The sequence below is a fragment of the Manduca sexta genome, chromosome 17, assembly GCF_014839805.1.
Source record: "Manduca sexta isolate Smith_Timp_Sample1 chromosome 17, JHU_Msex_v1.0, whole genome shotgun sequence".
Taxonomy (NCBI): domain Eukaryota; kingdom Metazoa; phylum Arthropoda; class Insecta; order Lepidoptera; family Sphingidae; genus Manduca; species Manduca sexta.
The window spans coordinates 13,910,102-13,937,388 of record NC_051131.1 but is presented as its reverse complement, the minus strand read 5'-3'; the positions used below and the strand labels follow the sequence as shown (position 1 = coordinate 13,937,388).

Genomic DNA, 27,287 nt, shown 5'->3' with positions numbered 1-27,287 from the left:
CCTACTTACTTATGTACCGATTATACCTCGGTACATACAGTAGATAATATTAAATATACTACGTAAGACCTAGGTACACTGCTTAGATTTTCTAATGGTAAGTAATCGTCTCTATCAACAGGCTACGTCCGTTGTCAACATACAATTTACAATTATTGTTCCACAAAATCGTCTGCAAACGATGGTTAAATCGTCAGGGCCTGATTCCCTAAAAATAGATCCGGGTTTTGTATATCAATGCTTAACATACTGGTTCCTGACCCAATAATTTATTTTAATAGTGCATTATTAAATCTATTTAATAGCAGTAAATGAGTTATAATACATTTTAATTAAATAAAAAACACGCATTTAAAATCAATAACATTTAAATCATATTTTTACGCGCCATATAAATACAAGTAATTCATAATATCGAGAATGTCAATCGACATCTTGTTTTTTTTTTATCTATGGCAGAACATGAAATCTGACTGGTGTTGCCGTGATGTTGCACTGCTGTCATTGTCTGTCATGACATCTGTGCGAGTTTTGTTCGATTGGTCGTCATAGAATTGTACGACGAATATCGTCCTTTTGTGATGAGCTAGAACATTCGCCTATCAATTAACTTTTTTTTATTTCCAAGCACCTATTCCCCATTTACTATGTGTTAAAAGTCTGATTTGCCATTATACAGTAAATAAAAAATTGTTATCGGTCGCCCCAAATCCCATGGAGATTAGCAGACATCAATCACACAGTCGAAGCAAGTGAGGGACGTCGGCCTCCTGTACTGTGATGGAAACTTACTACAACACGACCACCAGGCGGAAAAAGTCAGCTGTGGAGGGATACAAATGAAATAGGAAGTACGTCGGTAGGACTAGTCGCGAAGGGGCCTGGGAGATCGTCGGTAGACGTATTATATGCGCGCGTGACGGTGACATGAGCACGAACGTCAAGCGGCGTGGAGCTAGCAGTTCCAGTTGTTCAGTGCCAGGAGTGCCTGCCCTCGTGAACGCGCCCACCGCCATGTCTGCCGACCTAGCCTCGCTGTTCGAGTGTCCCGTGTGCTTCGACTATGTGTTGCCGCCGATACTGCAGTGTCAGAGCGGGCACCTGGTGTGCTCCAGCTGCCGACCGAAGCTGTCGTGCTGCCCGACGTGTCGTGGGCCTCTCGGCAACATCCGCAATCTCGCCATGGAGAAGGTCGCCAGCAACGTGATGTTCCCCTGCAAACACTCCAACACGGGCTGCACCGTCACTCTGGTGCACACCGAGAAGGCTGAGCATGAGGAAGCATGTGAGTTCAGACCCTACTCATGCCCCTGTCCGGGAGCCTCCTGTAAATGGCAAGGGGGCCTAGACCAAGTAATGCCGCACCTTATGATGTCACATAAAAGCATAACCACACTCCAAGGTGAGGATATAGTGTTCCTCGCAACTGATATTAACCTCCCCGGAGCTGTAGATTGGGTGATGATGCAGTCTTGTTTCAATCACCATTTTATGTTAGTTTTAGAAAAACAAGAGAAGTTTGATGGACATCAACAGTTTTTTGCCATCGTACAACTTATAGGATCTCGCAAGGAAGCTGAGAACTTTGCATATAGACTGGAGTTGAATGGGCACCGTCGCAGGCTGACGTGGGAGGCGATGCCGCGGTCCATCCACGAAGGAGTGTCCTCTGCTATCATGAACTCAGACTGCCTGGTGTTTGACACGTCTCTTGCACAATTGTTTGCTGATAACGGGAACCTAGGCATCAATGTCACAATATCCATTGCCTAATTGACATTACATTACCACATTGTTAAGTATTTATAGTAAAGAGTGACATTCATTGGCTGTCAAGAATCTAATTATATCTTGAATTTATACCATACAGATATATTATAAACAATAGATGTTAATTTGAACGGTAATATTTTTGATATGGTGTGTGGTATCGGCCACAGGTCATTCACATGCACTCTGTTGGTATTGATGTAATCAACATACAAATTAAACCAAAAACTTAATTTTCTTCACAATTGTTATTTTTAAATGTGTGTTCAATTTAAAGTTAAGTAGTGAAGTTAAAATTTGTCAAGTGAAGTCGTTTCACTTAGAATTGCCTTTTGAATATAGTATTATATATGAAAAGAATAACTATGACATGTCGTGTGAGAAAGTGATTATTTTATTCCAAAACTTGAACAAATAATTTTAATTACATTGTAATTTGTAATCATTTGTATATAGATGCATGAAAAAATATTTTGATCTTAAGAATTTTAAGCAATTGTGTGATGTTGCTTTGTGGGACTATATCTTAGTGTGCTGGCATTATGTATTGATGTCACAAGTGAACACAGACAATCTACGGACTATTTTTGTATCAATGAAATAAATCAGCAAGCCTGTGTTGTGCACTCGAATAATCAATGGGAAACATGTGTATTGAATACCAAGCTATTATCTATGTATTTTAGGGGTAAAGTGAGAAATCTGTTAATATGGACAATTTCAATATAAAATCAACTTTATACTAAATATGTTAGATCAGAGAAATTTACAAATAGTTTAAGGGATTTTAATATCAGCAAACTATAGACTGCACTTTCAAGGCATCACTTGATGATTAATGATTCCGTTTTACAATTTATACATCCTATTAATAATTAATTGTGGAAAGTTAGAAGGTTGGTGATAAATGACTATATTTAAAATAATTAGCCCAAAGTTTGACATTATTTTTTATTTTTTTTTAAGGACATTCTGATAATAGGGTATTTTCCTATGTTTCATTTTGTACATTATTCTATATGAAACAGCAAATATTATGAAAAAGAAGGCCTCGCGAGAAAATTGCTTTAACATTGGGAAATGAGACAGAACTTCATAATGTAAATATTGCAATGTGCAAGAGTGGGCGCATAGTGAGGATATCGTTTCATCTCCGCCTTTTGCACGCATTGTAATTCTCGGTGACGTCACGGATTGTGTCGCTGTTCTCGTTTCTTGACACTTACCCCTTCTACAGAAACTCAAAGTAAAAAACTAAAATGACTAAAATAAGCTATTAAAATTTGTTTAATCAATATTGAGACTTAATTAATAAAATTGTGATTTCTTATGTTTACGCGAATGTTAGACATTGAAATTAAACTAATTTTCGGATTCTATCGCGATGTTAGTATTTTATGGACATGGACCATGAAGACCATGAAGGCTGCAAAGTCTTCGAAACGTCGGGAGAAAATAAAATACTAACATCGCGATAGAATCCGAAAATTAGTTTAATTTCAATAATAAAATTGTTTTAATTATTTATTTTATTTATTCAAAGCTCACTTTATTTCCAAATTGACATATACGCTGCCCAAAATGGCAGACTAAAATCAACAATGTTTAGGAAATTACGAAATTGACAGATTTCTCACTCGCTACCTACGCGTGCAAATTAAGTTAATGAAATGCCAATACTGCCTTCAAAATGTAATATTGCCATATTTCTTTGGACATTGACTCGAAACACCCAAAGAGAGCCTTAATTTTATTTAAATTTCATAAAGGAGCAATGGCGAAGTAGGTGGGGTTGTGAGGGTGACACCCGCATTAATTAAAAAAAGATCCTTATTATATATAGTAATCAATATAATACGAATATTTAGATAGTGATACCACGCTTTTCAGGTATTCAACAATAAAATTTCGATATGACGATAGGTTCGCTTGTCACATGATGGGACACGGCGAAAAGTGGGTGCAATATTTGCGCCTCTGCCTACCCTTTCGAGGATGCAGGCGTGAGTATATATGAGTTGCTGTCTTCTCAAATTCAGTTGTGGTAGTACAAATCCGCCCTGGGTGTCGCCTAAGCCAGTTAAACCACCATAGAATGTCGGGTTGTAAGTCGTGGGTTCAATGACTTGGTAGACTGAAGTCCGTTGTAAACTATTTACTAAACATAGAGCAATAATTTATGGTAATTTGAATTTAGACCAGACACAGCCATCATATTTGTCAACAATTATTTTGGGCTGTGCTTAAGGCCCTTTCACATTGCTAATATGTTCGCGCGATTTCGATGTTATGCTATACGATAGCCTTGCTCGCGCCTACGGAGCGTAGGAATCCGTTCTCGTGAAGAGTGAAATTTAAAATCTGATAATAGTTTCCTATGGGTGAAACAATCTTCAAAATCTATTATTCGTTTCAGAGATTAGAGCGTTCAAACAAACAATTCACCTTTATATATTAAGATTGATTACATATGATAATAAACTATTTATTTTTTATATTTTTAGGTATCTCGTCTATATATCTATTTTTATCTTTTATTTGCATAATTGATTTGAAACATTTATATTGTATATATTAAACCTCCATATTTTATAACATTTAAATAGATTTTTAACAAGCAAAATCGACAACCATTAATATTTTTTAGAACATTATGAATTCATAATCTGGATTATCTATTCGCAATTTCGACTAAACAAGTTAGGGATGTGCAAGGGTCTTAATATATCTTAATAAGTCTTAGTATCTGATCATTTTATTGCTTTTGGTTGTGTGAAAATATAACAAAGAATTCGAATAATTTTGTAATTGATCATTACTTAATCCTACCATTACTGGTCCTAGTGACAATTATTGTAACTATTAATAAGTTGTACCTAGCCTAATAAACGTTGGCGTGCAAAAAATGGCAGTCGAAAACTGGTTTTAATGGAAATTATAAAATTTAAACTTAATTTATGATTTATTGAATTTTATTAAAATATTGATTTGCACTGTAGGCCAGACCGCAATCTTTTATGACTATTTAAACTCTTGAAACAGTGGACTCGGTGGGAATGCGATGCCACGCTGGCTCTCTCCTCTATGTGAAGTAAAGCTCCGACCGCGACAGCTCTGTGACATAATCTGTGTTAACTATATTACAAACTGTTCAAGTCCCGCTAGCGTCGCGTCGCCGCCCCGCCTCGTCCGCTGTTTGTCAAAACCATAACTTGCATTAGTTCCAGTCGGTTACTTTGTAATAAATCGTAAACTTTTTCATTACCATGCTACTGCAACTCCCTAGTGTTTATTATCAATTATTCTACCCATTTTAATATATGTTACTGAGGACTAAAGCTATTGTTATTTCTTAGAAGTAACTGAAAAAAACATGAAAATATAGGAGTCCGAAACATTTTTTAAACACTTCATAAGAGATGTGAATTTTTTATCAAGAAACAAAAGAATAAAATTGGTCGCATTATAAAATATTATAAGTTAACATAATACACACCAGACTGGGAATGAAGCCGAATATGCTATTACGGCAGACCGGACCTTTGTAATGGGTTGTGCTTGGACTTCGTAGATTTAGGAACAAATAACTGGTCACCTGACTATATGATCTCTGTTTCGATGAACGTAAGGCTATCGGCTCCTTAAGAAAAGTCTACTGGTGAACTTCTTTTTTTGCACGCCAAAAATACGTACAAATTAAGTTTTGTTTAAATGAACAAAAACCCCATTGTTTTCTGTTTAATAACTGTTATAGCTACTTTAGTTGGACATTTCTGTTTGTAGCAGAGGTGCTCAATAATTAGGTAAGCCCAGTGGCGGATACAGATAATAAATGGGGGGCGCAAGGTTCGAATCTGGTTCCAACAGGCATCATTGTGTCGACTGCCGAGGGTTATCATCTCTCGCCAGTCGACATTCTATGGGACCCCACTCCACTTACCATCAGATGCAGTGGCCTGACTTTGCCGTAATAAAAAAAAAATTACTACTTAGACTATGAGGCTCAATGCAATATTCGGAAGGATTTAACCCTAGTCCCATTAAGGTCATGAAGTCTGAAAGGAAGACCTTCCGAGTACCCTGAACCTCCTCAAAAGTAACCCTGAATCCCCGGTACCCTGGGCGCCTCTGCTTCAAATAACTACGTGAATACATGTTACTTAATTTTGTTAGTATTAATTGCCTGGTGCAGGTATTGCAAGGTATTTCGACCACTGGTTACCGAGACGTGCGTCGTTTTCTAAATAAATCTTATCTTATGTATTGAGGTAAAGCTGGTAAAATTTATGAAAAGATTCTAGTTGAAATAAATTTTTGTAATGTAACTGTAGTTTTACTTATCTGTGTGGTTTATTAGGTACCAATAATGGACATATTTGTACATATCTACGCAGGTCGCAGTATATATTGTTAAGAATGTCACTTTCAACTGGAAATATGACTACTCGTGAAACGCACATCACACCTTTATCCCCAAAAAGGTAGGCAGAGATACTCATTTTTCACCATGTGCATTTCGTCCCATTACAAGATAGAGGACTAACTTATCACAAATTCTAGTCTAAGCGTTTACTGAGAAGAAAAACCCAATATCTCTACCCGATCCGGGATTCAAACCCGAGAACGGAAGCCATACTGCACCCACAACTACGACGGAGCTAGTCATATCTAAATTCATACATGTCGATAAGGGTCACTTACTGAAAGTATGACTTGTGTAGCCTAAACAAATATGACATCTAATTGGCGTGTTTGCGTTGGAACATTTCGTAAGTGCCAACTTGTCTAGACGGTGTGTAACGTATGCTACCAAGGTCGGCGAAAACGTAACTATTTGATGTATTGTGCTGATTATATATGGGCCATCAACCCGGTGAACTTGTTTATCGAAATGAAACTATTTTTATTTTATCGCGTTTTTTAACCGACTTCAAAAAAGGAGGAGGTTATCAATTCGACGTGAATATATTATTTTTTTATTTATGTTATAATTTTGCCGACGTTTCGTATACTGCAGCCTGGTCGGGGGTTTGAGGTGTTGGTCGCCCGAAGTCAATTACAGTATATACCTACATTTCACAATTATATATGTAATCATGTAAGGCAGAAAATTATAATATAAAAACCTGTGATAAAATCCGATAGTTTTCATTTCGATGTCGACACTCGCGTATACATAAGAAATTATACTCATATTTATTGTATACAGTATTCATCCAGTTATTTATAGCTTTTTATCGGGTTTTTACCCAAGCGCAGGTTTTCAATATAGTAGATTCCCATTTCTCTGATAGCGCTATCGGCAGCGGGGAAATTTATTGTAATAATGTCGATTTTTATAGCTCTTAAAAACAGGGTACCAAGGACCGTAATCAAAATAAAAAAGCACATTAGTCAAATTCTCTATTACACTCAATGTAATGTGACTTAACACCTAACCGTAATAAATAACAATTGAACAAATCAACATATCCGCTTAGCACCAACCAAAATTTTGGCATAATTTCAACAATTCCGAACTAGGCCGGCTTCCCGCTGCTCTGTGGCTGTAGTGGCGAGGGCAGGCACACGGAGGTCGGGCTGTCGTCTAGGATCGACGCGTTCTCTTTTCTCAGACTACCCTCTGTCCTGTGAATTACTTCAAAAGGGTCGGACTGGACATGCGTCTTCGGATCTACGAGACTAAATTCGTCGTACGTCTCCAACATTTTATACTGTTCCCGTGACGTTTGGGGTGCGAATGGGTCGAATTCCTTCTTCAGCGCTTCGGGACTGAACGGGTCTTTGGGTTCGGACTTCGGCGCGTCGTCTGCGATGCTGTTCTCTCCACTAAAGTCTGAGAGATCGATGTCGTAGTTTATATTACTGAGGCCTGGTGCGAGGTTGTCGCTGCCAAACTCGTCTGGCGTCATCAGCTCGTCCATAGACCTCGAGTCGAACGGTGTGAACCCTAAAGGAGAAGGCGTGAGTAACTCCATAGAGTTCGTCTGTTTCAAATCCCAATTTTGGTCTGGATTTGGTGGTGATTTTGACGGTGATTCTTTCTCTATCACTTCGAAGCCTAGGATGTTGAGTTTCTCTGTCGTTTCTTCGACTACCACTCTGGGCTCGGGTTGTGTCGCTGGCTCGTAGGGCTCCTGTGGAATACTCGCCGGCTGGTAGGGCTGCGGTGATATACTCGCTGGCTGGTACGTCTGCTGTTGATGACCATTCTCCAAGTCTATGAGCGGCGCTGTGCTGATCTCCTTGAACTTGCCGATGCGCGGGAGTTCCCTCCGCGGCTTTATCTCCAACGGAGTCTTTGCTAATACGTCTTGGACCTTTTTAGCGATCTGTTCCTGTGAATGATAATAAATTAATTTTTGTTAGTATTATGACCACTTTTGTGGGTTGATAACCATTGGTCTTAACTGACTTTTTGTACGAAATTATGTGATAAACGAAAAATTCTTTAATTAAAAAAAAATATTGTTTTATAGTTGTTATTAAAACTTCTAACGTATTTAGATTTTAGATTCATAAATTACTAATAATTCTGAGGACCGTGAATACAAACAATCTGTCTTTAGTAAACTAGTTACTACTCTGCCAGGACATAACCAACGTACCTCGAATGTGACCGCATTGGTTGCGAGCTGCTCCGCCCTGCTCTCTATGTCCTGCGTCTGCGCAAGGATCTTCTCCGCCATGGCCTGCTGCTCCTCCGCCTCGCGAGTCGCACCACATAAGGACAAAGCGGCCGCCTGCAATATATCGGTATTTTTCGGTTATTAAAAACACATGTCTAGATTCATCCAAATTTATTACGATACTAAGTCAAGTAAATGACTAACGCAAACCGTTCATTGACATCTATAAACAATTAGAACTTAGAGTAACTGAGCTACAAGGGGGGCCCAGGTGAAATATTCAAAGCTTTTTTTTTGTGGATAATGAGTGAATAACTCAAGCTAGTTGCGCCGTGTGGTGCTTAGAGGGACCAAGTAAGACCATCAGGCATCAAGTGACATAAATTTTTCTTCCTTTTTTTAATGCCTTAGTAGGCAAACGAGCAAGGGGTCCACCTGATGGCCATCCGCTGTCCATGGTCTAAAGCGAAACCAGAGGCACAGCCAAGGCATTGCCTACCTACCTATATAAATCGTTAGAAAGTAATTTATGTTGCAACAAACACAAGATACATATAACAAACAAATGAAACAGGCTAAAAACACTTAAAACTATGTTTGTCACAAAAAAGGCTCCAACTCAGCAATATGCCAGTGAAGCCAGCGCTGCCCTTCCGATACTAGTGCACATTTCCTAAACTACAAGATACCAACTGACCCAAGCACTGCCTCCGATGGACGCGGGCATCGCCATGTAGCAGTCGAACTCCTTTTTATCCATGTTCAGGGACTCGGCTGACAAATTCTCGATGAACGACACCGCACAACACTGGAAATCAAACGTAAAGGATATCGTTTTTACAAAGAGACAAGCTAACTTATAAAACCCGTCGTTACCCACGTATGTGTCGCGTTTTAAGAATCAGACTAAGTATTTTCGGTTTCGAAAAGGCTGGGATTGTGTCGATTGACGAGGGATACCTCTCATCAATCGATATTCTATTTGTATGTTCACTTACTACAAGCAGTGGATACACGTCGGCGTTTCAAAATGTATTTATATCTTTATTAACTAATACTATATTAATTTCTTTTTATAACATATTACCCATGTTGCTGTCCTTGTGAATATAACACTATATCACTCAAAGTACAAATATATCAGTTTTAATGAGATTGAGAAGACAATGAGAAAAATATAATATGAAAACAATATACCTTACCAAATTCGTGAAGTAGTACCCGCCCTCGCCGGTCATCAGCCGCTGCGCGTTACAGAAGCGCGTCACGAAATTTATATTGCTGACCAACCGCGGCGGGTTCGCTTTCAACACCTGCATGAGGAAGCGTGTGATTACTGGACAATAAGCGGCTATATTTAGTACTTATGTTACAATATGTGTCCTGTGTACTGTAGTGCTTCGTTATAAAATCGAATAGTGTTATTGTTTACGGGCGGTCGTCACACTATCGATCAACCAGCTTTGGTTATTTTATCATTCAATGTAGATATTTTTTAAATAGAAAAATATGTTGGGAACTTTGTCTCAATATCCTACTTTCCTATGATAGCACTTTTCTAAAAAATAATAATATAATTAACATTAGATGCACATCAACGACAATCATTGTAAAAATCCACTGGCAACCATGGTAGCAAACTATCAACGACCATGGTAGCAAACCATCAATGACAATGGTAACAAACCATCCATGACCATAGTAATTATCAAGTATAAATAAACATGGTAGCAATTCGATGCTCCCATGGTCACCCATCGCTGCGAGTGTAGTGTACTGACGGTGAATATGAGCGCGGGCAGCAGGTCGTCGGCGGAGGCGGGCGCGCCGGGCGCCGCGCACAGCGCCAGCACGTGGCGGCAGCAGCGCCGCACGCGGCCCAGCTTGCCGCCCGCCCACCACGCGCTGTCCATGCCCAGCAGCTCTGAGCACAACGTTACAACGATAACTACATGCCGCTACCATCAACTATCACCGTGTCCACTGTAGCATGAAATAATATTAAATAGTATTCATGCGGCTCACCACTCACCTGGCGTGTCAAAATAAGCGCCATGAGCGTTGACTTGCACAAAAGAAGTGTTCGCATCGTCTGTGTAGCTGATATATCTGCTAGAGCAGTGCGGAAAAACATGCTATTAATACGCAATCACTTCTGTAGCGCTCATTTTCACACTAGGCAATAAGCATGTAGAGATATAGCCAATCAGTAATAATGTATTTTGCTTGTGAAAAAGAACTTTACTTGTTCATTTCCTTATAGTAACTCACCGCTAATAGCTTTGTATAACAACTGCCTGCAGGTAGCGCTGTTCCTATCCAGCTTGCACTCGAGATGCTTCTCGCCGACCCAGCTCAGCTGCTGGATGCGCTCCGACATGGCGCGGTCTGCTCGCTCGTCATCCGTCCCGCTCGGCGAGAACACCACTGATGGCAACCTGAAACGACCAACAAATACATTATATACCTAGTTGCTTAAATTATTCAATGACTTGGTTGATTGATTGGTTATTATGGGTCGATATTATTCAGCCTTTTGTCTAGATTATCTTCAGTTCAATTCCGAGTTGGAATGACACTATGTGAATATTTGTAATATCAATTGCACGCGATTGATTCTCCAGGAGGGTGTCTAGTTTAGAAAAAAGGCCGGTAATAAAAACGAATCTAAATCGTTTTTGCAATATTCATAGAAACACACGTATTACGGTAATCTCATGAGGGGTAGAACAGAGAGAAACGGTTGATGGTGTTTTATGGAATCGACTACGAAGGACTTCGGATCCCGCAAGACTAATGGAGACAGAATAAAACATCTCGTATAATGTTTAAAAGCAAGCTTGAACGTATTATCGGACAATACAGAACAGTGGCGAAGGGTCCATATAATCCGATTCCTGCCGGCTTTCCTTTATGTTGAATTTATCTAGAATCTAATTATCATCAAAACGATTTGTAGACCGCATTTATACATATAAATACAAAATTCGTTGTGTCGGATTCCCTTTCGGAAAGTTACATCCTTCGCCACTACTACAGAATATGGTATACATTATTTGCACAGTATACTCACTCGTGCAGGTATGTCATGGCGTGCTTCTCTACGAAGTCCATGAGCAGCTCCCTGGTGTCGGAGTCCACCTGGGCGAAGTGCGGCGACACCTCCATGTGCTTCATGAAACGCTACAACAAAAAAAACACTGTTGTTAATGTGTTAATTACTCAAACACCTGGTGTGTATTTAAAAGTGCAATTTTAGTTCAGCCGCAAAAACTCTGTTTTTGTCAAATATTCTTTTTTTTGTGTCGGCGGGTAATCCCTATTGGAAGCCAAAGGCAAATTTAAACTTTTTTTTTCTTATAGCCAATTTAATGCAATAATTTGAATCCGAACACTGTAACCATTTTTTTTAAGTATTCGACTATTCGTCGCACCTGGTAGTGCCTCTGTACCCTCTCGGAGAGTTCGTCGACGGTCATCACGTTGGCGCACTTGATGACGTCCATGATGAAGGAGTAGACGAACATCCTCGCGTCGCGGTCCACCTGCGTGGTCAGCTGCGGGAAGCGCACGCGGAAGTCTGTCTTCATACCCTCGTTCACCATCGCCGGGATCTTGAACTCGGGCGGTCGGCGCTCCGAATGGTCTTGTTCATCTTCAAATATAGAAAACTATTTGATCATACATAGTAATGTTTGGGTAATGCACTCTACACATACTGACATTAAAAAGTATTTCCAACTCCTCCCTATCTTTCTGTTTGATTAATTTCGTTGCGGGATAATGACAAATTAGTTTTCCCTAAGACTCGCCGAGCTTCATCGCTCGGTGTCATAAAATGCGTGCCACTGCTGATCCTGGCTTACAGGAGTTGTAATGGTGGGTGTGAGGGAGGAAAAGTACTCAAATTTTTGATCTCGAAACGACTTCTTACGCAAGTGTAAACGTAAACAAAGTCCAGTTTTTAGGTTCAATAAAACGCGTAAATCGACCAAATCAGAGAGTAACGAAAGAAGAAAATAAACAAGACTTTGAATAAGAAACCTCCTTCTTTACCAAGTCTTTTAAATTTAAAGACAATTTCTTTTGGCTTCACTTCGCTTAACCTCAGCTGTAGTGAGCCACTCTGCCCAGCCACAATAAAAAAAAAGTACAATATCATCGGGCAGACCCTAAGAGTATACAAACCTGTATTGCTTTTCCTGAACACGCTGAACTTAAGAAGGTTTGCCTTTTTGAGGGTCTCGCTCTGCCGCAGCCGTTTCTCCTCGAACTTAGAGAAGGATGAGTGTGACGTCAGCTTCAGACTTCGCTCTTGTTTCTTCTGCTCGGGCTTGGGTGGTGGAGGAGATGTCTTTACTGCTTTGCCTGAAATTGGAAGTAAGCTGTGAAACACTTTAACCTTAAAAAAAATCGGGACCACAAAAGAAGCACCGACTTTCAAATACGAAAAGAATCATTAAAATCTGTTCACCCAAACATAAAAAAAATAGTCGAATTAAGAACCTCTTTTTTTGAAGTCGGTTAAAACAGTCTCCTACACGAAGTTTTTAAACGCGTAGTAAATCGATGCAGTTTACAATAGATATTGCATGGATTCGCGTCACAGTATTGAGTATTACAAGTGATAACTTAATGTAGTCATAACTGACGCAAATATATATCGAAGTACTCCGAGCGGGAAGTACATTTATCAGAAATTTTAAAAAAGTCCCATCGTGTGTCATCGTTGTAACTATAGGCTTATTTCTATCGGCTTAGCTTAACATTAGGTGCAGTGAAGCCACTTTGTAGAGCTAGTAGGAAAAAAAATACAAAATAAAAACAACTTTAGGCGCTCACAAAATAGCGCAGTAACCATTTTTTTAGAAACTATGTACTGGAGATTTCTGAAACATACAGAAAATTATATTACTACAATATGTTATCATATCTTTGGTAGTATTCTTTCTATAATATGGATATTATATCTTTAATTTCACAATAAAAGCCACTGAAATTGTTGATTCCGTGCATCTCCTATAGTTCACATGTTTAGTAAGAAAAATTTTGATAGTAATTTTTTTTAAAAAGAGCTATTATTGTTTTTTTTTAAGATATTATTAATAAATCTTTGCTTATTCCCGTCGGAACTCTTGCACCGATAATGTATGGAAAGAATGCTCAAGGCCGTTTGATCGAGGAGAATCTTAATCATAGAAATGGAATTAAAGTTATATCATACGTTGTCATCATAAATGAACTGCTTTTAACTTTTTTTTTTCTCTTCTCACTTTATCATGTACTTGTAGTCTTTACCCTAAACTGATTGAAAAGAGCAACACCAGAGTTTCTTACCCGTTCTTCTCTGGTGAAAACTGCTTTCCGAACTGGCGGTAGAGTTAATATTGACGGAATCTAAATAATGTAGAACATTTTACAGATTCAAATAAATCATTTCGTTTCATTTTAAATACTGTGGCATTTTATACAAAAATATGACGTAATAAATATATCGTGAATCTAAGTAAAATAAAGTTCAAATATTTTCTACAAAACGCTTTAACCAATGGTAATGGTAGACGATGGCTCGTATAGTCAGGTAGATATGACTTTTACCATATTAAATACATGTCAGGACAATGGCTTTGTTGTTGGACTTTAAGAACAAAAATAGGTACCTATCTACCTCCGGCTACCTGCAGTTCATTCGCCCTAATTATAAAAAAAAAACAAACAATTTGTTTAAAGCCGTCGTTATACCTTATTGTTTTATGTCTGTTGCTACGCCTGCGTGATAGTTTTCTGGGATAAAAGTCCTGGGATAGAACGTAGCCAATGTCCTTCTCAGAAATTAATTCCCCTTAAACAATCTCCATGCCAAATTTCATCGATATCCGTTGCGTAGTTTTTGAGTTTATCACGTTCAGACAGGCAGACATAGGACGGGGGAATTTATGTTATTAAATATTTTTTAGAACTTTTTAAAAGGCACAATTCCGTCATACATGGTTGTTGCGAACTTTAACCGTTTACGCAGCGCATGCAACGGAAGCTGTCAAAAGGAATAAATTTTCTCAGTTTTTGCAACATTTTTCATTGATACTCCGCTCACATTATAAATGCGAAGGTAAGTCTAGTCTGTCGGACACGCTTTCTCGGCGAAACCACTGGACCGATTAAGATGAAATTTTGTACGGAGTAAGGTTAAAGTCTAAGAAAGAATGTGGGCTAGTTTTATTAAAGATTTGACACAAACTGAAGCCCGCGTGAAAAAACCAGCGCACAAGTCAGCATTTTATAAAGCCATAAAAGTGAACATGTTTCTTTTATCTGATGACTGATAAATACAATGCAAGGTGAAGTGCAATGTATCAAACGGAGTTTAACTTAACTCGTTCGATAATCGATCAATTTTATCGAACGATATGACGTTACATTACTCAATGTATAACAACATCAGCCCTGTATTATATACTGTCCCACTGCTGAGCTCGGGCTTCTTCTACTATCGAGAGGGATTAAGCTTTATTTCACCACGCTGGCCTAAGGCGGGTTGGCAGATTCAACATACCCTCAAAAATTTTATAAAATTTCTCAGATATGCAGGTTTTCTTAAGAAGTTTTCGTTCACCGTTAAAGCAAGCGATAATTCACAAAGTATACACACATAACTTTAGAAAAGTCAGATATGCGTGCCCTTGGGTTTTATACCTACGGACATTCGTCTCGGCTGTCCGTTCCACTCCCAACTAGACTATTGCCGCTTTGTTCTTCTGTTCAATGTAACTAAACATTTTTTTTATAGAATTACACAATTCTACTGTCAGACAGTAAAAGACAACGATATAAAAAAACAAAATTACACTCAAACATAGTTGGATATTGGATATATATATAATAATAATATCTGCCCTGTATTATATACTGTCCCACTGTTGGGCATGGGCCTCCTCTACTACCGAGAGGGTTACTACTGATTGGATGAATATTAAAAATTCCAAAAAATATTAGGGGGAGATACAGTACTAGGCGTCTGTAAAGTGACCGTGCTTCGGCGGATAAATCTATTGATTCTATGATTCGACCTATAATTGGAGCAGTAAAAGACAACTGCGTCATTTACGATTTTACACTCCGAACTTATAAACTTTTACACACAACAAGCTTAAGTCCTCCGCTTGTTTATAACAGTTCCCATAAACTTTAAAAATATAGAAGTGAATGAATGGCCATTTCGATAAGCCCCGATTAACCTTTGCTAACAAAGGTTTGACAGTGATTTCGTGATAAGAGAATTTAAATTTCGAACTTATCAGTCCTAGATAGCACGCGCGTTATAACGAATGCAATAAACAGCCGATAATTATGCAGTAAGCGACCATATCCTGTTCCGATATTTTAAAAAGTATTTTATGACAGAATAATGATACGTAAAAGATCACTTGATCGTAATATGCTACGACTTTCTATAAAAATAATAAATATACCAAAAGTTAATTGCAAGGTACATTCTGAATCATCAGATGTCAAGTCTCATAATAAGCAGCTATTACATTAAGTCCAATCTTTACATTACTGTTTTTGCTTGAAGTATATAGATCTAACTATGGTGCAGAAAACGGAAAACAGTATCCCAGAGTAAAAAATCATAAATAATATTCATGACTCTAGGGCACCTCCATTTTTTGCCGCTATGAACTGCACTGCACTCTTGTGACATGAAGTGGCTAATTTTCATGATCCTAATACTATTATTTTGGTATAGTCCCATATTAAAAGCCCAGTGACTTATTCACTACATTAAAAACACCACCATGTTAATTCTAAAATTTGCCTCATTTCATAAAGATACAAGGAAAATAAAGTCTCTTTTTTAAACAAACATACATATAGCATAGTGTTATATGATAATCGACTATAGTGATTTAAATCATTTAAAATAATATTAAAATATATATAAAGCGGTTTCCTCAATAAAATCTTTATTAATAATACAAGATATATAAATGTAGTACATTATATTTAAGTTTTTCGTTATCAAACCTATATAACATACAAATGTAACAGTGTTAGAAACACAATGTTATATTGTAAATTCTTTGTCAATTCATAATTTTGAAAGCAATCTGCACATCAGATATCTCCAAAAAATATTATTATGGAAGATAGCAATCCATAGTCTCTACCTACCCTAAAGGTCTGATATTATATTTGCTTGCATGTCAACAATTCTTCATTAAAATTTCTATGATAAGTACAGATTATAAACCAAAATATAGATTATAAATAGAACATTTTAGTGGATGAAATATCATATAAGCATTTTGGTGTACCTTCATTGCAAGTTTATATTCAATTTTAAATAAATAAATATCTCATTACCTTGATGTGATAATAAATAATACATAAAATTATGAGAAGTCAGAGATGTGTGCTTGGAGAGAGAATCAATGTAATATTGTAGTTTGTCTCTATTGACCTTCTCATTTACTATGATTCTGTGACTGCATTGTTGTGTAATATAAGTACCAAAATAAGACATAATTATTGATTAAATTTAATTACAAAACTGCACAACTATAACTTGGTCAAATTCAATGTTAAAAAAGATAGGTTTACTTATGGAATAATTATTTTATAATTAAATTGTTGCAGTATTATTAATGAAGTCCAAAGTCTCCAAGCAAAACATATATTTATGATGAAAATGCAAGTTACATTTTACGCATCTTTTTCTGATACACTGGCTGGTTTGATAAAACATTAAAAAGACTTACCAGCTGCGGCTTTCCTCTGGCGCTGCATCTGCTCCCTGTGACATTTGGAACAGTAGCCCTGCCACTGCGGGTTGCCATAGTAATCACAGCCATTCTTGCACTTCAGGTCGCTCTGGTCAATCCTCAACGAAGGCATCTTGGATGCAAACATCATGTACTTGTAAGACCTTTGCAAATTCGGACCGTACCACATTTTAATTATAGTTGTATAGATACGATTACTTTGTATGATTTGAAAGTTTATTTATGATAGAGCTATTTCCAGGGATGATGGTGATGAGATTCAGTAATGTAAGCCCAAAATAATTGTGCTAAGGCTTTTACTCTCAAAGTAAATAAAGGCATGAAATCAAACCAGTTCCAACTGGTTAACTCAAGTACATACAACAGGTAATACTTCGAGTACACTCGTTACCCGTGTCTCTAACTAAACGAGCTCTTAAACCTCTCTACAGCTTCCTATTCATCAACTTCCTTGCAGAATACACACGCACCGCGTTCGCTAACAAATTCAACCCATTTTAAACGCAGGGCGCAGCAAAATCGGTGTGATACGCACAAAACACAGCACATTGCAATACCAAACGTTAACGATGACCGTCCGACGGTCATTCGCCGTTATATAGGGCGCCGTTATCGTAAAAGCGTACTTGAAAATCGACGATAACCAAATGTGCTGTATAAATTACTAGCATTCGTTACGCTTTGTGCGCAAATTTATGGTAACGTCTGAAAGTACGGCAGCGGACAATAAACACTCACCTTTGTTTTCAAATACTTTTATTTCCTCTTTATCAACTTTGTCATGAATTATTTCTAACAAAACTGATTACATTCGCTCACACAACAAACCATTTTGATTTGACGTTTCTGTTGACATTTGTTTTCCTCGACAGTCACAGACATAAAACAATGACAATGGAAAATAAACCGTTCAGCTTACGCAAACAGGGTTTTTTCTCATAAAACTAAAACATCTAACTGAGATTATCTATCAGTAGGTATTAGATTATTATTTACAAATAAAATTGATGTATGTTTATTTTATCTTCATCTTCCTAAATGTTAAATTGATTCTTGCACCTAGTAATTTCTTCCGCGTAGGCAACGAATGATACCAGAATTCATTTGTCGGGGGGTTCATCATCAAAACACTGCCATTCTCCAGATTTATTTTTACTGAAAGGAAAAATTCTGTTATTGCATTTAAGTAAATTGTTTTAAGTAAAACTTTGAAACGCATTAATTAACTTCCTTTAAAAACCCTGTTGTCATGGTAACAAATTTCAAACAATTTTGGCAGAGAATTTTTTCATAATTTCTATTTGAAAATCAACCAACTGATCACAATGGATTATTTACAAATAAAAGATGGGCAATATACTAAAACTATATATACAATGGTAAGATTCCTTATAATCATACAACTTGCAACTTTTTCTTAACTCATTCTGATATAGAAACAGTACAACACACTTTTCCAAACGTAGCAAAATTAATTTAGCTTAGTTAGGTATTATGACCAGCGTGCCTAACTCGTACCTACTCAGGGGGATACAGTCCCTCAACAATCGTATTATAAAATCCACATTAAATGTTTCCCGACCTGGGATTGGAATTACAGTCTCCTGTTGTACAGATCATTTCATACCTACGCTTCTAGTAGAGAGGCCGTTCAAATACTACGTAACGCATTTTTTTAATATTATAACAAGATACCAATTTATATGCAACCTAAGATCCCCGAAGTATGCATGAAAAACGTCAAAATATGCAGTGTTAATGAAAAGAAACTATTTATTACGTATTTTTACAAATCATCATACAATTTATTATTTACTATTCAAATTAAATAAATGGACAATTTATTTTTATTCTCGTTCATAGTCCATATATTTTTTCTAATGGTATAGTAGAATATGTGTTGCGTACACGGTACGGCTATCACGCTGAGATTGAGGTTCGATCTCCGGGGCGGGCACAGTGATATTGGGTTCGTTTGTTTTTATAAACTTTGGTGCTAAACTAATACTTATTATCTATGGCATAAGTTCTCTTGTTCCTTAATAGTATTGTGTATTGACGTATATTTTAAATACTGGGTTATTTTAGCTTTACCGCTTTAATTATCCCGAGGAAGTTATAAAATATCGCCTAATGAAAATATTAACCATCCCAGACATTACATACAAAAACCGGAAAATATGCCAAAAAAATGCAAATATAAATGCATGTAATCCGGTTCCTGCTTACAAGAAACTAGCTCAAGGCAAACTTAGACAAGAGGACGAATAATGAAGAACACTCTAAATATTGATATTATATTATATTCCTTTCAAATCGAATAAGAGTTTAGAAGTAGCTAAGTACCAAAGAAAGAGGACTAGAAAGGAGACTGCAGTCGTCGTTCAGACGTGATTTATTTTTTACCAGGATTCTTACGTAGGAACTTTACTTACTTTAAAAATCTACAAATATTGTCTTGTAGGGAATAAAACGAATTGAAATTGAAAGAGATACATTTCAAGCATCTTACCCAATGACTTTTTTGTGGTTACCCCCCTGATAAACAAAAATGTATGTAACCTATGAATTGGTCGCCATGGGAGACTTTTTATTTACTCCCGCAAAATCGAGACTTGGATGCAGGACATGTGGGGCGGCATAAACTTGGTAGCCTGCAGTGGCGTAGCGTGGGTTATTGCCATCCGGGGCGAACCCAAAATTTACCGGCCAAAAGCAGCGGTCGGAAGCAAAAAATTACTTCAACAAATAAGGTTTACGCTTGCGTTCCTAAAGCACTAACACATGCGACAAAAGTAAAAAAAACTTTGGTACGAATTTTGACCCCTTCCCCGCCACGCCCCAACTAAGCTATGTCGCTGGTGGCCTATACTTATTACTTAAGATAAGTATAAATCTGCCACAGGCCTTGTATACGTTCATAGGCATCCGCGCTCAGTGCTAAGCTTACCAACAGGTGAATGACCTGTCATCCCCTCATTAAGTTTTAGGTATTAAAAGATTCGTCCTATATAAATTACGAAACTAATTCCCAACAAGTGCAATACACACATTTACCGCGTCAAATACAGGCGTATCTAGTTTGAATTGAGTAGATTAGACTCGTATCTAAACACAGGCTTAGAATTTGATAACATCGAGCACGCGCAACGGCCGTTAAGCATTCAGCCAACACATGCGTGCTAGACTAGTGAGTCCAGGGTCGGAGTTTTTATCTGGAAAACAGTTTTTTAAGGATAAACATCCTGTTAGGAAGTACCTTTGGCTCACGTACTGCGAATACAAACAAAGTAACACATCATAAGATTTTTTTTATCAGATATATATATCGATCTTACTGGAAACCACGAGAAATAAAACATAACCGACCTTCGTACATAATCGTACACAATCAGACATATTATACATTTCCTCAATTCCAAAGATAAACTCACTGCATAAGCAAAGATAATAAAAACAAACAGCCCAACCCATGCCGTGCCCAAATTTGCGACAAGGAAGTGCGATTCAAGGTGCACGGCGAAAACGGGAAAAAAATACCAGAAAATTCTACATCAATAAATAAGAGGACCAAAAACGAATACTCACGTTTCGTTTAACGGGGCTACTGATTAGATTAACGAAAATTGTTCATATCGCGACGGATTTTATTGAATATAATTTATGATTGGATTATGTAGTTTAATCCTGTAGTATTTGTGTTTAATATGTTTATTAAGGTGAACTGCTTGTCAAAAATAAGGGAGAATAGGGAACTTAAATCTGTTATTACCCACGAAATAGTATATATCCACGCCTGTTTACCTTAAAGCGTAAATGGGGTCAGCTTAACCGATGCAAATCTACTGTCTCACATGGGTCCATTATATGTCAAGATTCAAATAACCCACACCCCTTCTGAATTCCTATTTCTCTTTTTCAACATTCCTGACGCATCCATAAGGCTCCTAATGCTTCCACAATTCTAGATTGTTTCATGTTTACGGGAGATCATTTTTATGTAATATGACGTGACACACTGCCCGTAGACTGGCGTATGCTATAAAAAAGACATCCCCATTCCAAAGAAAAAGTTTGTATTCTAAACAAAGAACCACGCGATCATCCGTGCAATGGATGATAACCTATATTCAGCAGTCCACGAGTAAACCATTGTGAATCGTTATCTGTCAACAGGACCACTTGGCGGCTGTTACAGGCGTCCTTTCATGTAACACTTGTGATTTGAATAATCTTAGATAATTGTTTAAAGAGAAGGTCTCATATAGTTTTCATAAGATCAAATTTGGTACTGAAAAAAATAGTAGGTATTGAAATGTGAATATACTACTTCTATCTCTGCTGCATCATTCAGGGATAGAGCCGTAGAGAGAGTTTGTAAGATTGATCTATTATATTATATACTAAGAGTAATATTATGCACAAAAACGATCTCAATGACGATTATAATACTTTACAGCATTCTCTGGCAAGGCTTATTTGAAGGTGCAAGATATGCCAGAGACATATTATGTTGCAGACATATTCGTGTTGTTTAAAGGTTTCAGTATATTGTCCTCTTTTCCAGATAAAAGAAGCGAGGTACGAGGATGCAATCAAGGCCCTCAACGATGCCATCAACTTCAATCCGAATCGAGCTGGTCTATCCCTCCTAGGTTATTGTTACTTCAGAACCCAGGCGTTCGTGGAAGCCGCCAACTGCTATGAGCAATTAACAGCCATGCACCCTGATATACCCGAGTACAAGTTGTACTTCGCGCAGGCGTTGTACCAAGCGTCTATGTTCGACGAATCATACAAGGTCACGATGCAGATCACAGCACCAGAGTTAGAACGGAAGGTTGTCAAACTTCAATCGGCTATCAAATACGGCGAGGATGATACGATAACCGCGAAGGGATTGGTTGATTCGTACCCGCAAGAAGATCCCGACAAAGATATCAATCTGGGATGTTTATTGTTCAAAGAAAATCAGTACGAGGAAGCCTTGCAAAAGTTCTCTCGGAGTCTGAACGTGATCGGATTTAATGCACATTTACATTACAATATTGCGCTCTGTTATTTCCGTCTCAAAGAATACCCACAAGCGCTGAAACATATAACTCTTGTTATTGAGAAAGGTATAAGGGATCATCCGGAGCTGGCTGTTGGTATGCAAGCAGAGACATCTGAAGTGAAGTCTGTGGGGAATACATTAACTCTACACGAAACAGCTCTAACAGAAGTCTTTAATTTGAAAGCGGCTATAGAGTATCAGTTAAAAAATATCGAAGCATCAAGAGAGGCTTTGAACGATATGCCTCCGAGAAATGAACATGAATTGGACGCTGTTACCCTCCACAATATTGCTTTAACGTCCATAGATATAAAACCGACCGATGGATTCGAAAAACTGCATTTCTTACTTCAGCAAGATCCATTCCCTCCAGAAACATTTGCCAATTTGCTCCTTCTGTACTGCAAATTTGAATATTACGACTTAGCTGCCGACGTGTTAGCAGAGAACGCACAATTTACTTACAAATATCTAACGCCATATTTGTATGACTTTTTGGATGCTATTATAACAAGCCAAACTTCTCCTGAAGAAGCATTCCAAAAGTATGAAGATATCGCTTCAAAACATGCCGAACAGTTGCGAAAACTGACTAAAGTTGTACAGGAAAGTCGCTCGCAAGGTGACAACGATCAAGTCAAGAAAGCTGTTGTGGAATACGAAGAAGCTTTGGAGCGATACATCCCGGTTGTGATGGCTCAAGCTAAAATATACTGGGACATGGAAAATTACGGACAAGTGGAGAAGATATTTCGCAAATCAGTCGAGTTTTGCAACGAGTCCGACGTTTGGCGACTTAACGTAGCTCACGTGTTGTTCATGCAAGAAAACAAGTACAAAGAGGCGGCCAGCTTCTATGAACCCATCGTTAAGAAGCAATACGACAACATTTTAGACATAAGTGCTGTGGTTCTGGCAAACTTATGCGTGTCGTATATAATGACCTCACAGAACGAAGAAGCAGAGGACATCATGCGCAAAATAGAGAAAGAGGAAGAGCAGCAAATATTTGAGGACCCTCAAAAAAAGTTCTTTCACTTATGCATAGTCAATTTGGTCATTGGAACACTGTACTGCGCTAAAGGCAATTATGAGTTTGGGATATCGAGGGTGATCAAATCCCTGGAACCATTTAACAAACGTCTTGGCACTGACACATGGTTTTACGCAAAACGCTGCTTCTTATCGTTCCTGGAGAATCTAGCAAAACACTTGATCGTTGTTAAAGATAACACGATTAAGGACTGCCTGGTGTTTCTCGAAGGCTGCGAGGCGTATGGGCGTAGGGTCAGCACCGTCATCGAGAGCCCGTTCCAGGAAGAGGATGCTAACAGTAAAGCGAAACACACCGTCACGTACGAAGCTCGACTGCTTCGGTACATGTTTTACAAACTACGCAATATTGACGATTATGTTACTATTAATAAGTATGAAGATTTAAAATAGGTGCATATAATTATTACAGCTTCAGGTTTAGGCGTACTTCTGATCATAAATAAAATAAATTACTTATTTAATTTTGTTGTCCATTATCTACACAATGCTCAGCGCATTAAAAACTATAGAACTTTTTCCAGTGAGTCGTATTTTTATTGAGCTTAACTAATGCGAGTCTCCAGGCTGCAGATTTTGCGAGGCCTTCTACCCAATTGCGGAAGAAGACTAATGTTTTTTATGAATTTGGTGACAAGCAAGAGGTCTAGCGCTAACGCTAAGATAGAGTAACTCTGGTGACAGTCGATTAACATAATGTTTCGGTGTAACAAGAAAAAAACATAAAAAATCGTTTTTAAACTTTTTAAAACAAGTTTCCGGGCGTATAACACCTACCTGTTGGCATTACTCTTTTGTCTTTGCCAGATTTTCTGGCGTCCCTATGTTTTAGAACGAAGGTCCTTTCTTGACCCAACGATATTGACGCGATGGGATATTCCGGGTCTAAATCCGGCTCATTGTCACGGTGCTCACCCATATGATCATTGCCATCTCTATACCTGATACAAAGAATTTGAGGATCTACATTCTATTCCGTTTGTTGTCAAAGATTGGTAAAGTAGTAAGTTAGTAAAGCTATAATTATAATTATTCAAATGTTGCATAGGTATATGTATCACAAAACATCAAGTGTTGGTATCATATTTGAGCATAGAACACAGTACGTCACCGGTTCCACGACCAATAAAAAGAAATTGCCATAAATATAAAATAACCTAGTGTTACTTTACGATTACTATGGGTAAGTAAATTTTTTACTAAATATTGAAATAGAAATACTTCATTTAAAAATGCACTTACTTATTAACCAAAACAAAATCATATTTGATTCCTTTAATCGCTAGGAGGAACTCTCTCAAAGCAAGTACGGGGGCTGGCCAAGGTAACGCAGGAACTGTTATTCCAGAATACTTATAAGTGATGCCTGGATCCCCAAACGCCACTTGTTGCCTTGGCAGGGGATGGACTTTTCCGAAAACTCTGGAAAAAAACAATCTTTACAACTATAAACCTGATAAAAAGAGAAGAAATTCCCATATTATTTTTTTCTTGGAGAACTAATATCACAATGGTGTAAATCCAAAGATGTGTAAATGATATATAGGAGTTAAAAACTTTTAGTCGATAAGCAGTTTTGTCGTTGAATAATATAATTATTTAATTTATATAAAATAAAACCACATTTATATAGATGATGTTAAGATATGTTAATACATAATATTAATTCAGAGTATAACGAAAAGCACAATAAATCTATTAAATTATAGTAGTAAAATAAACTAACTCAGTTAACTAACCATAGACACAGCTTGAAATTTGAACTGAACAACAAATTACAAAGCAGTCGACAGCAGCAACAGGAAAATCGTTGAACTGTCGATTGTATGACAGCCAGAAATGACAGCCGCTACAAAAAGCAGCCATATTTAATCTCATTTGACCTGTTTGAGACTCTGGTTTGAGACCATCGACTGTCACGCAACAGTCGATCATGTGTTTTGTCGAATTATTTGTAGATTAGTGCAAAGTTACAATGTCCAAATTATCCTTTTTGCCTTCACAGTCGGTTAATGATGTTTTTTATATAGAGGACATAGATCGTTTTATCGAATTAGTGGAAGCGCGACCTGCATTGTACAACAAAAATGTTAAAGAATATGCAGATTTGAGTGTGAAGAAAAAGTTATGGGAAGAAATTTGCAAAGAGATATATTCCTTCTGGGAAGATATGAACTCGGGCTTGAAATACGAAAGCAGTAAGTAAAAAAGTAATGGATAGTCAACGAATATTGTCTTGAGCAGGCAGCTGATTTCCAACTAATGTGACCAATTAATGAGAATTACTTTAAAATACCGATTTTTTCCAAAATTTCCAAAACTTGAAATGCCCTGCACCTATTATATAAACCTTTGTCATAATTTGAATCTTATATTTCATTTTCATCTTTTTAGTTATACGAGTGCAAAAAAAGTGGACAAATCTAAGGAGTTGCTTTTGCCGCGAATTAAAATGGCAACAACGCGTCAAGAGTGGCCAAGCAAGTTCTAAACGCCGAAAATATATACATTATGAGAAATTGTTATTTTTAACAAACATACTAAATAACGCAGAAAGCAATAATAACGACGAATTTGAGGAAGGGAGTAATGATGCCGAAGAACATGATACGGATGATGACAACGATGATGCTATTGATGGTACTAATGACAATTTCGGTGAAAGAAATAGCGGGTCAGAGGACGAAGAGCTACGGAATAAAAGATCAAAAGAGAATTGGCCGGTTACCTGTCCGCAAACGCCATCGGGAAGCAGTGACTGCAAAAAAATCTATAAGCCTCAATTTGAAGAAGTAGAAATAAATAGTCCTCTGCCAAATTATGACGAGGACACATACTTTTTACTGTCCTTAGTTCCGCAAATAAAGACTTTAACGAGTGATGAAAAGTTAGATGCAAAAATTGCAATACTCCAAGTCATAAAAGACATAAAAAGGAGAAAAATTAATTCATAGTATTAGTATATACGTTATATGAAAATATGTACTATAACATACAGTTTATTAAAAGATAAAAACACAAAAGGAATTAAAATAAATATTACAAGATCTTAACTTTATACTTAATAATGTAGAAGTAAAATGTATAAATTCAATTAAATTTTTAATACCAAATCTAATATCATTTTTTATTATATCATTGTAGTAACATATAAGATATTTTTCGTAACTTACACAATAAAAACGTTACAAAATCATAATTTGTAATCTCTTTATTTTTAGATACTTATAGGCAGGTGCGATCACTTCCAAACAACTGACATCAGTGTTTTATAAATACATATAACAAGTTACACTTACTTAATTTTCGCCAAATCTCCAGTAAAGTATTCCAGTGTATTCTCAAGTTCCATAAATATATTTTTAGCTGTTGATATTGGTATCGGTACACAATATTCCAAATCCAATCCTTCATCCTTTATAGATTTCCATTTTATTGAGCCTACATCGATATTTTTAAGTTTATCCATTTCTCGGAAACTTAATAGGTATTTTTTTTATTTGTTGACAACATTAGTATCGTATTGTCATTTGTCAAAAACACCGGCTTTGTAGTTTCAAGAAAATTATTATTATGCATTGCCCGAAGTTATTATACAATTAAGCTTTTAAATGATTTATGAATTCATCGTGTTTATTTTAGTTATTCGTCTATAATACAGACAATAGGTAATAGTTTGCATATATTATCGTCACTGTCTGTAGGTCACTACCAAGGTCACAACAATATGAAATGTTACCATAAAAAAGAATTATACACCACAATCTTATTCGATTACCCCTGAACATGAACCGTAAAGAAATAAAAACTTTGAAAAAACAATATGTTGGCATATGTGGGGATCAAATTAAATGAACCTATAAATATTGCAGTAAGCTATATTTTTTTTGCTTAAAAAAGTATGAATAACTTCTCACAGCCGTTAAGTCTTTCGATATTTTTTAACGTTCTTTTTGATAATTCTCGCCTCATACCTTATTATACGGATCGGTCAAT

At 37.1% G+C, this 27,287-nt stretch overlaps 5 protein-coding genes across 5 annotated transcripts; 3 read left to right on the top strand and 2 right to left on the bottom strand.

Moving 5' to 3' along the window:
• The first annotated feature begins 489 nt into the window (after positions 1–489).
• Positions 490–6,095, top strand: LOC115442590 (E3 ubiquitin-protein ligase SIAH1A-like). The gene has a single exon (XM_030167668.2). It carries the CDS (start codon positions 928–930, stop codon positions 1,771–1,773), a length of 846 nt encoding a protein of 281 aa, XP_030023528.1. The 5' UTR covers positions 490–927; the 3' UTR covers positions 1,774–6,095.
• A 1,065-nt stretch (positions 6,096–7,160) lies between these two features.
• LOC115442551 (rab5 GDP/GTP exchange factor) lies at positions 7,161–17,778 on the bottom strand. The gene is made up of 10 exons (XM_030167606.2): positions 17,159–17,778; positions 12,588–12,767; positions 11,834–12,054; positions 11,473–11,582; positions 10,671–10,837; positions 10,181–10,323; positions 9,602–9,712; positions 9,097–9,207; positions 8,379–8,513; positions 7,161–8,108 (listed from the first exon to the last, which is right to left on the bottom strand). The coding sequence occupies exons 1-10, from the start codon at positions 17,349–17,351 to the stop codon at positions 7,290–7,292; spliced, it is 2,190 nt and encodes a 729-aa protein (XP_030023466.2). The 5' UTR covers positions 17,352–17,778; the 3' UTR covers positions 7,161–7,289.
• Positions 17,779–17,921: 143 nt separating this feature from the next.
• Positions 17,922–27,038, bottom strand: LOC115442555 (DNA oxidative demethylase ALKBH2-like). The gene is made up of 4 exons (XM_030167612.2): positions 26,591–27,038; positions 24,534–24,713; positions 24,069–24,232; positions 17,922–18,337 (listed from the first exon to the last, which is right to left on the bottom strand). The coding sequence occupies exons 1-4, from the start codon at positions 26,758–26,760 to the stop codon at positions 18,198–18,200; spliced, it is 654 nt and encodes a 217-aa protein (XP_030023472.1). The 5' UTR covers positions 26,761–27,038; the 3' UTR covers positions 17,922–18,197.
• LOC115442552 (tetratricopeptide repeat protein 30A) lies at positions 18,413–23,755 on the top strand. Its single transcript, XM_030167607.2, has 2 exons — positions 18,413–18,561; positions 21,750–23,755. The coding sequence occupies exons 1-2, from the start codon at positions 18,508–18,510 to the stop codon at positions 23,682–23,684; spliced, it is 1,989 nt and encodes a 662-aa protein (XP_030023467.1). The 5' UTR covers positions 18,413–18,507; the 3' UTR covers positions 23,685–23,755.
• LOC115442554 lies at positions 25,135–26,307 on the top strand. Its single transcript, XM_030167610.2, has 2 exons — positions 25,135–25,489; positions 25,686–26,307. The coding sequence occupies exons 1-2, from the start codon at positions 25,267–25,269 to the stop codon at positions 26,243–26,245; spliced, it is 783 nt and encodes a 260-aa protein (XP_030023470.1). The 5' UTR covers positions 25,135–25,266; the 3' UTR covers positions 26,246–26,307.
• Positions 27,039–27,287: the final 249 nt, after the last annotated feature.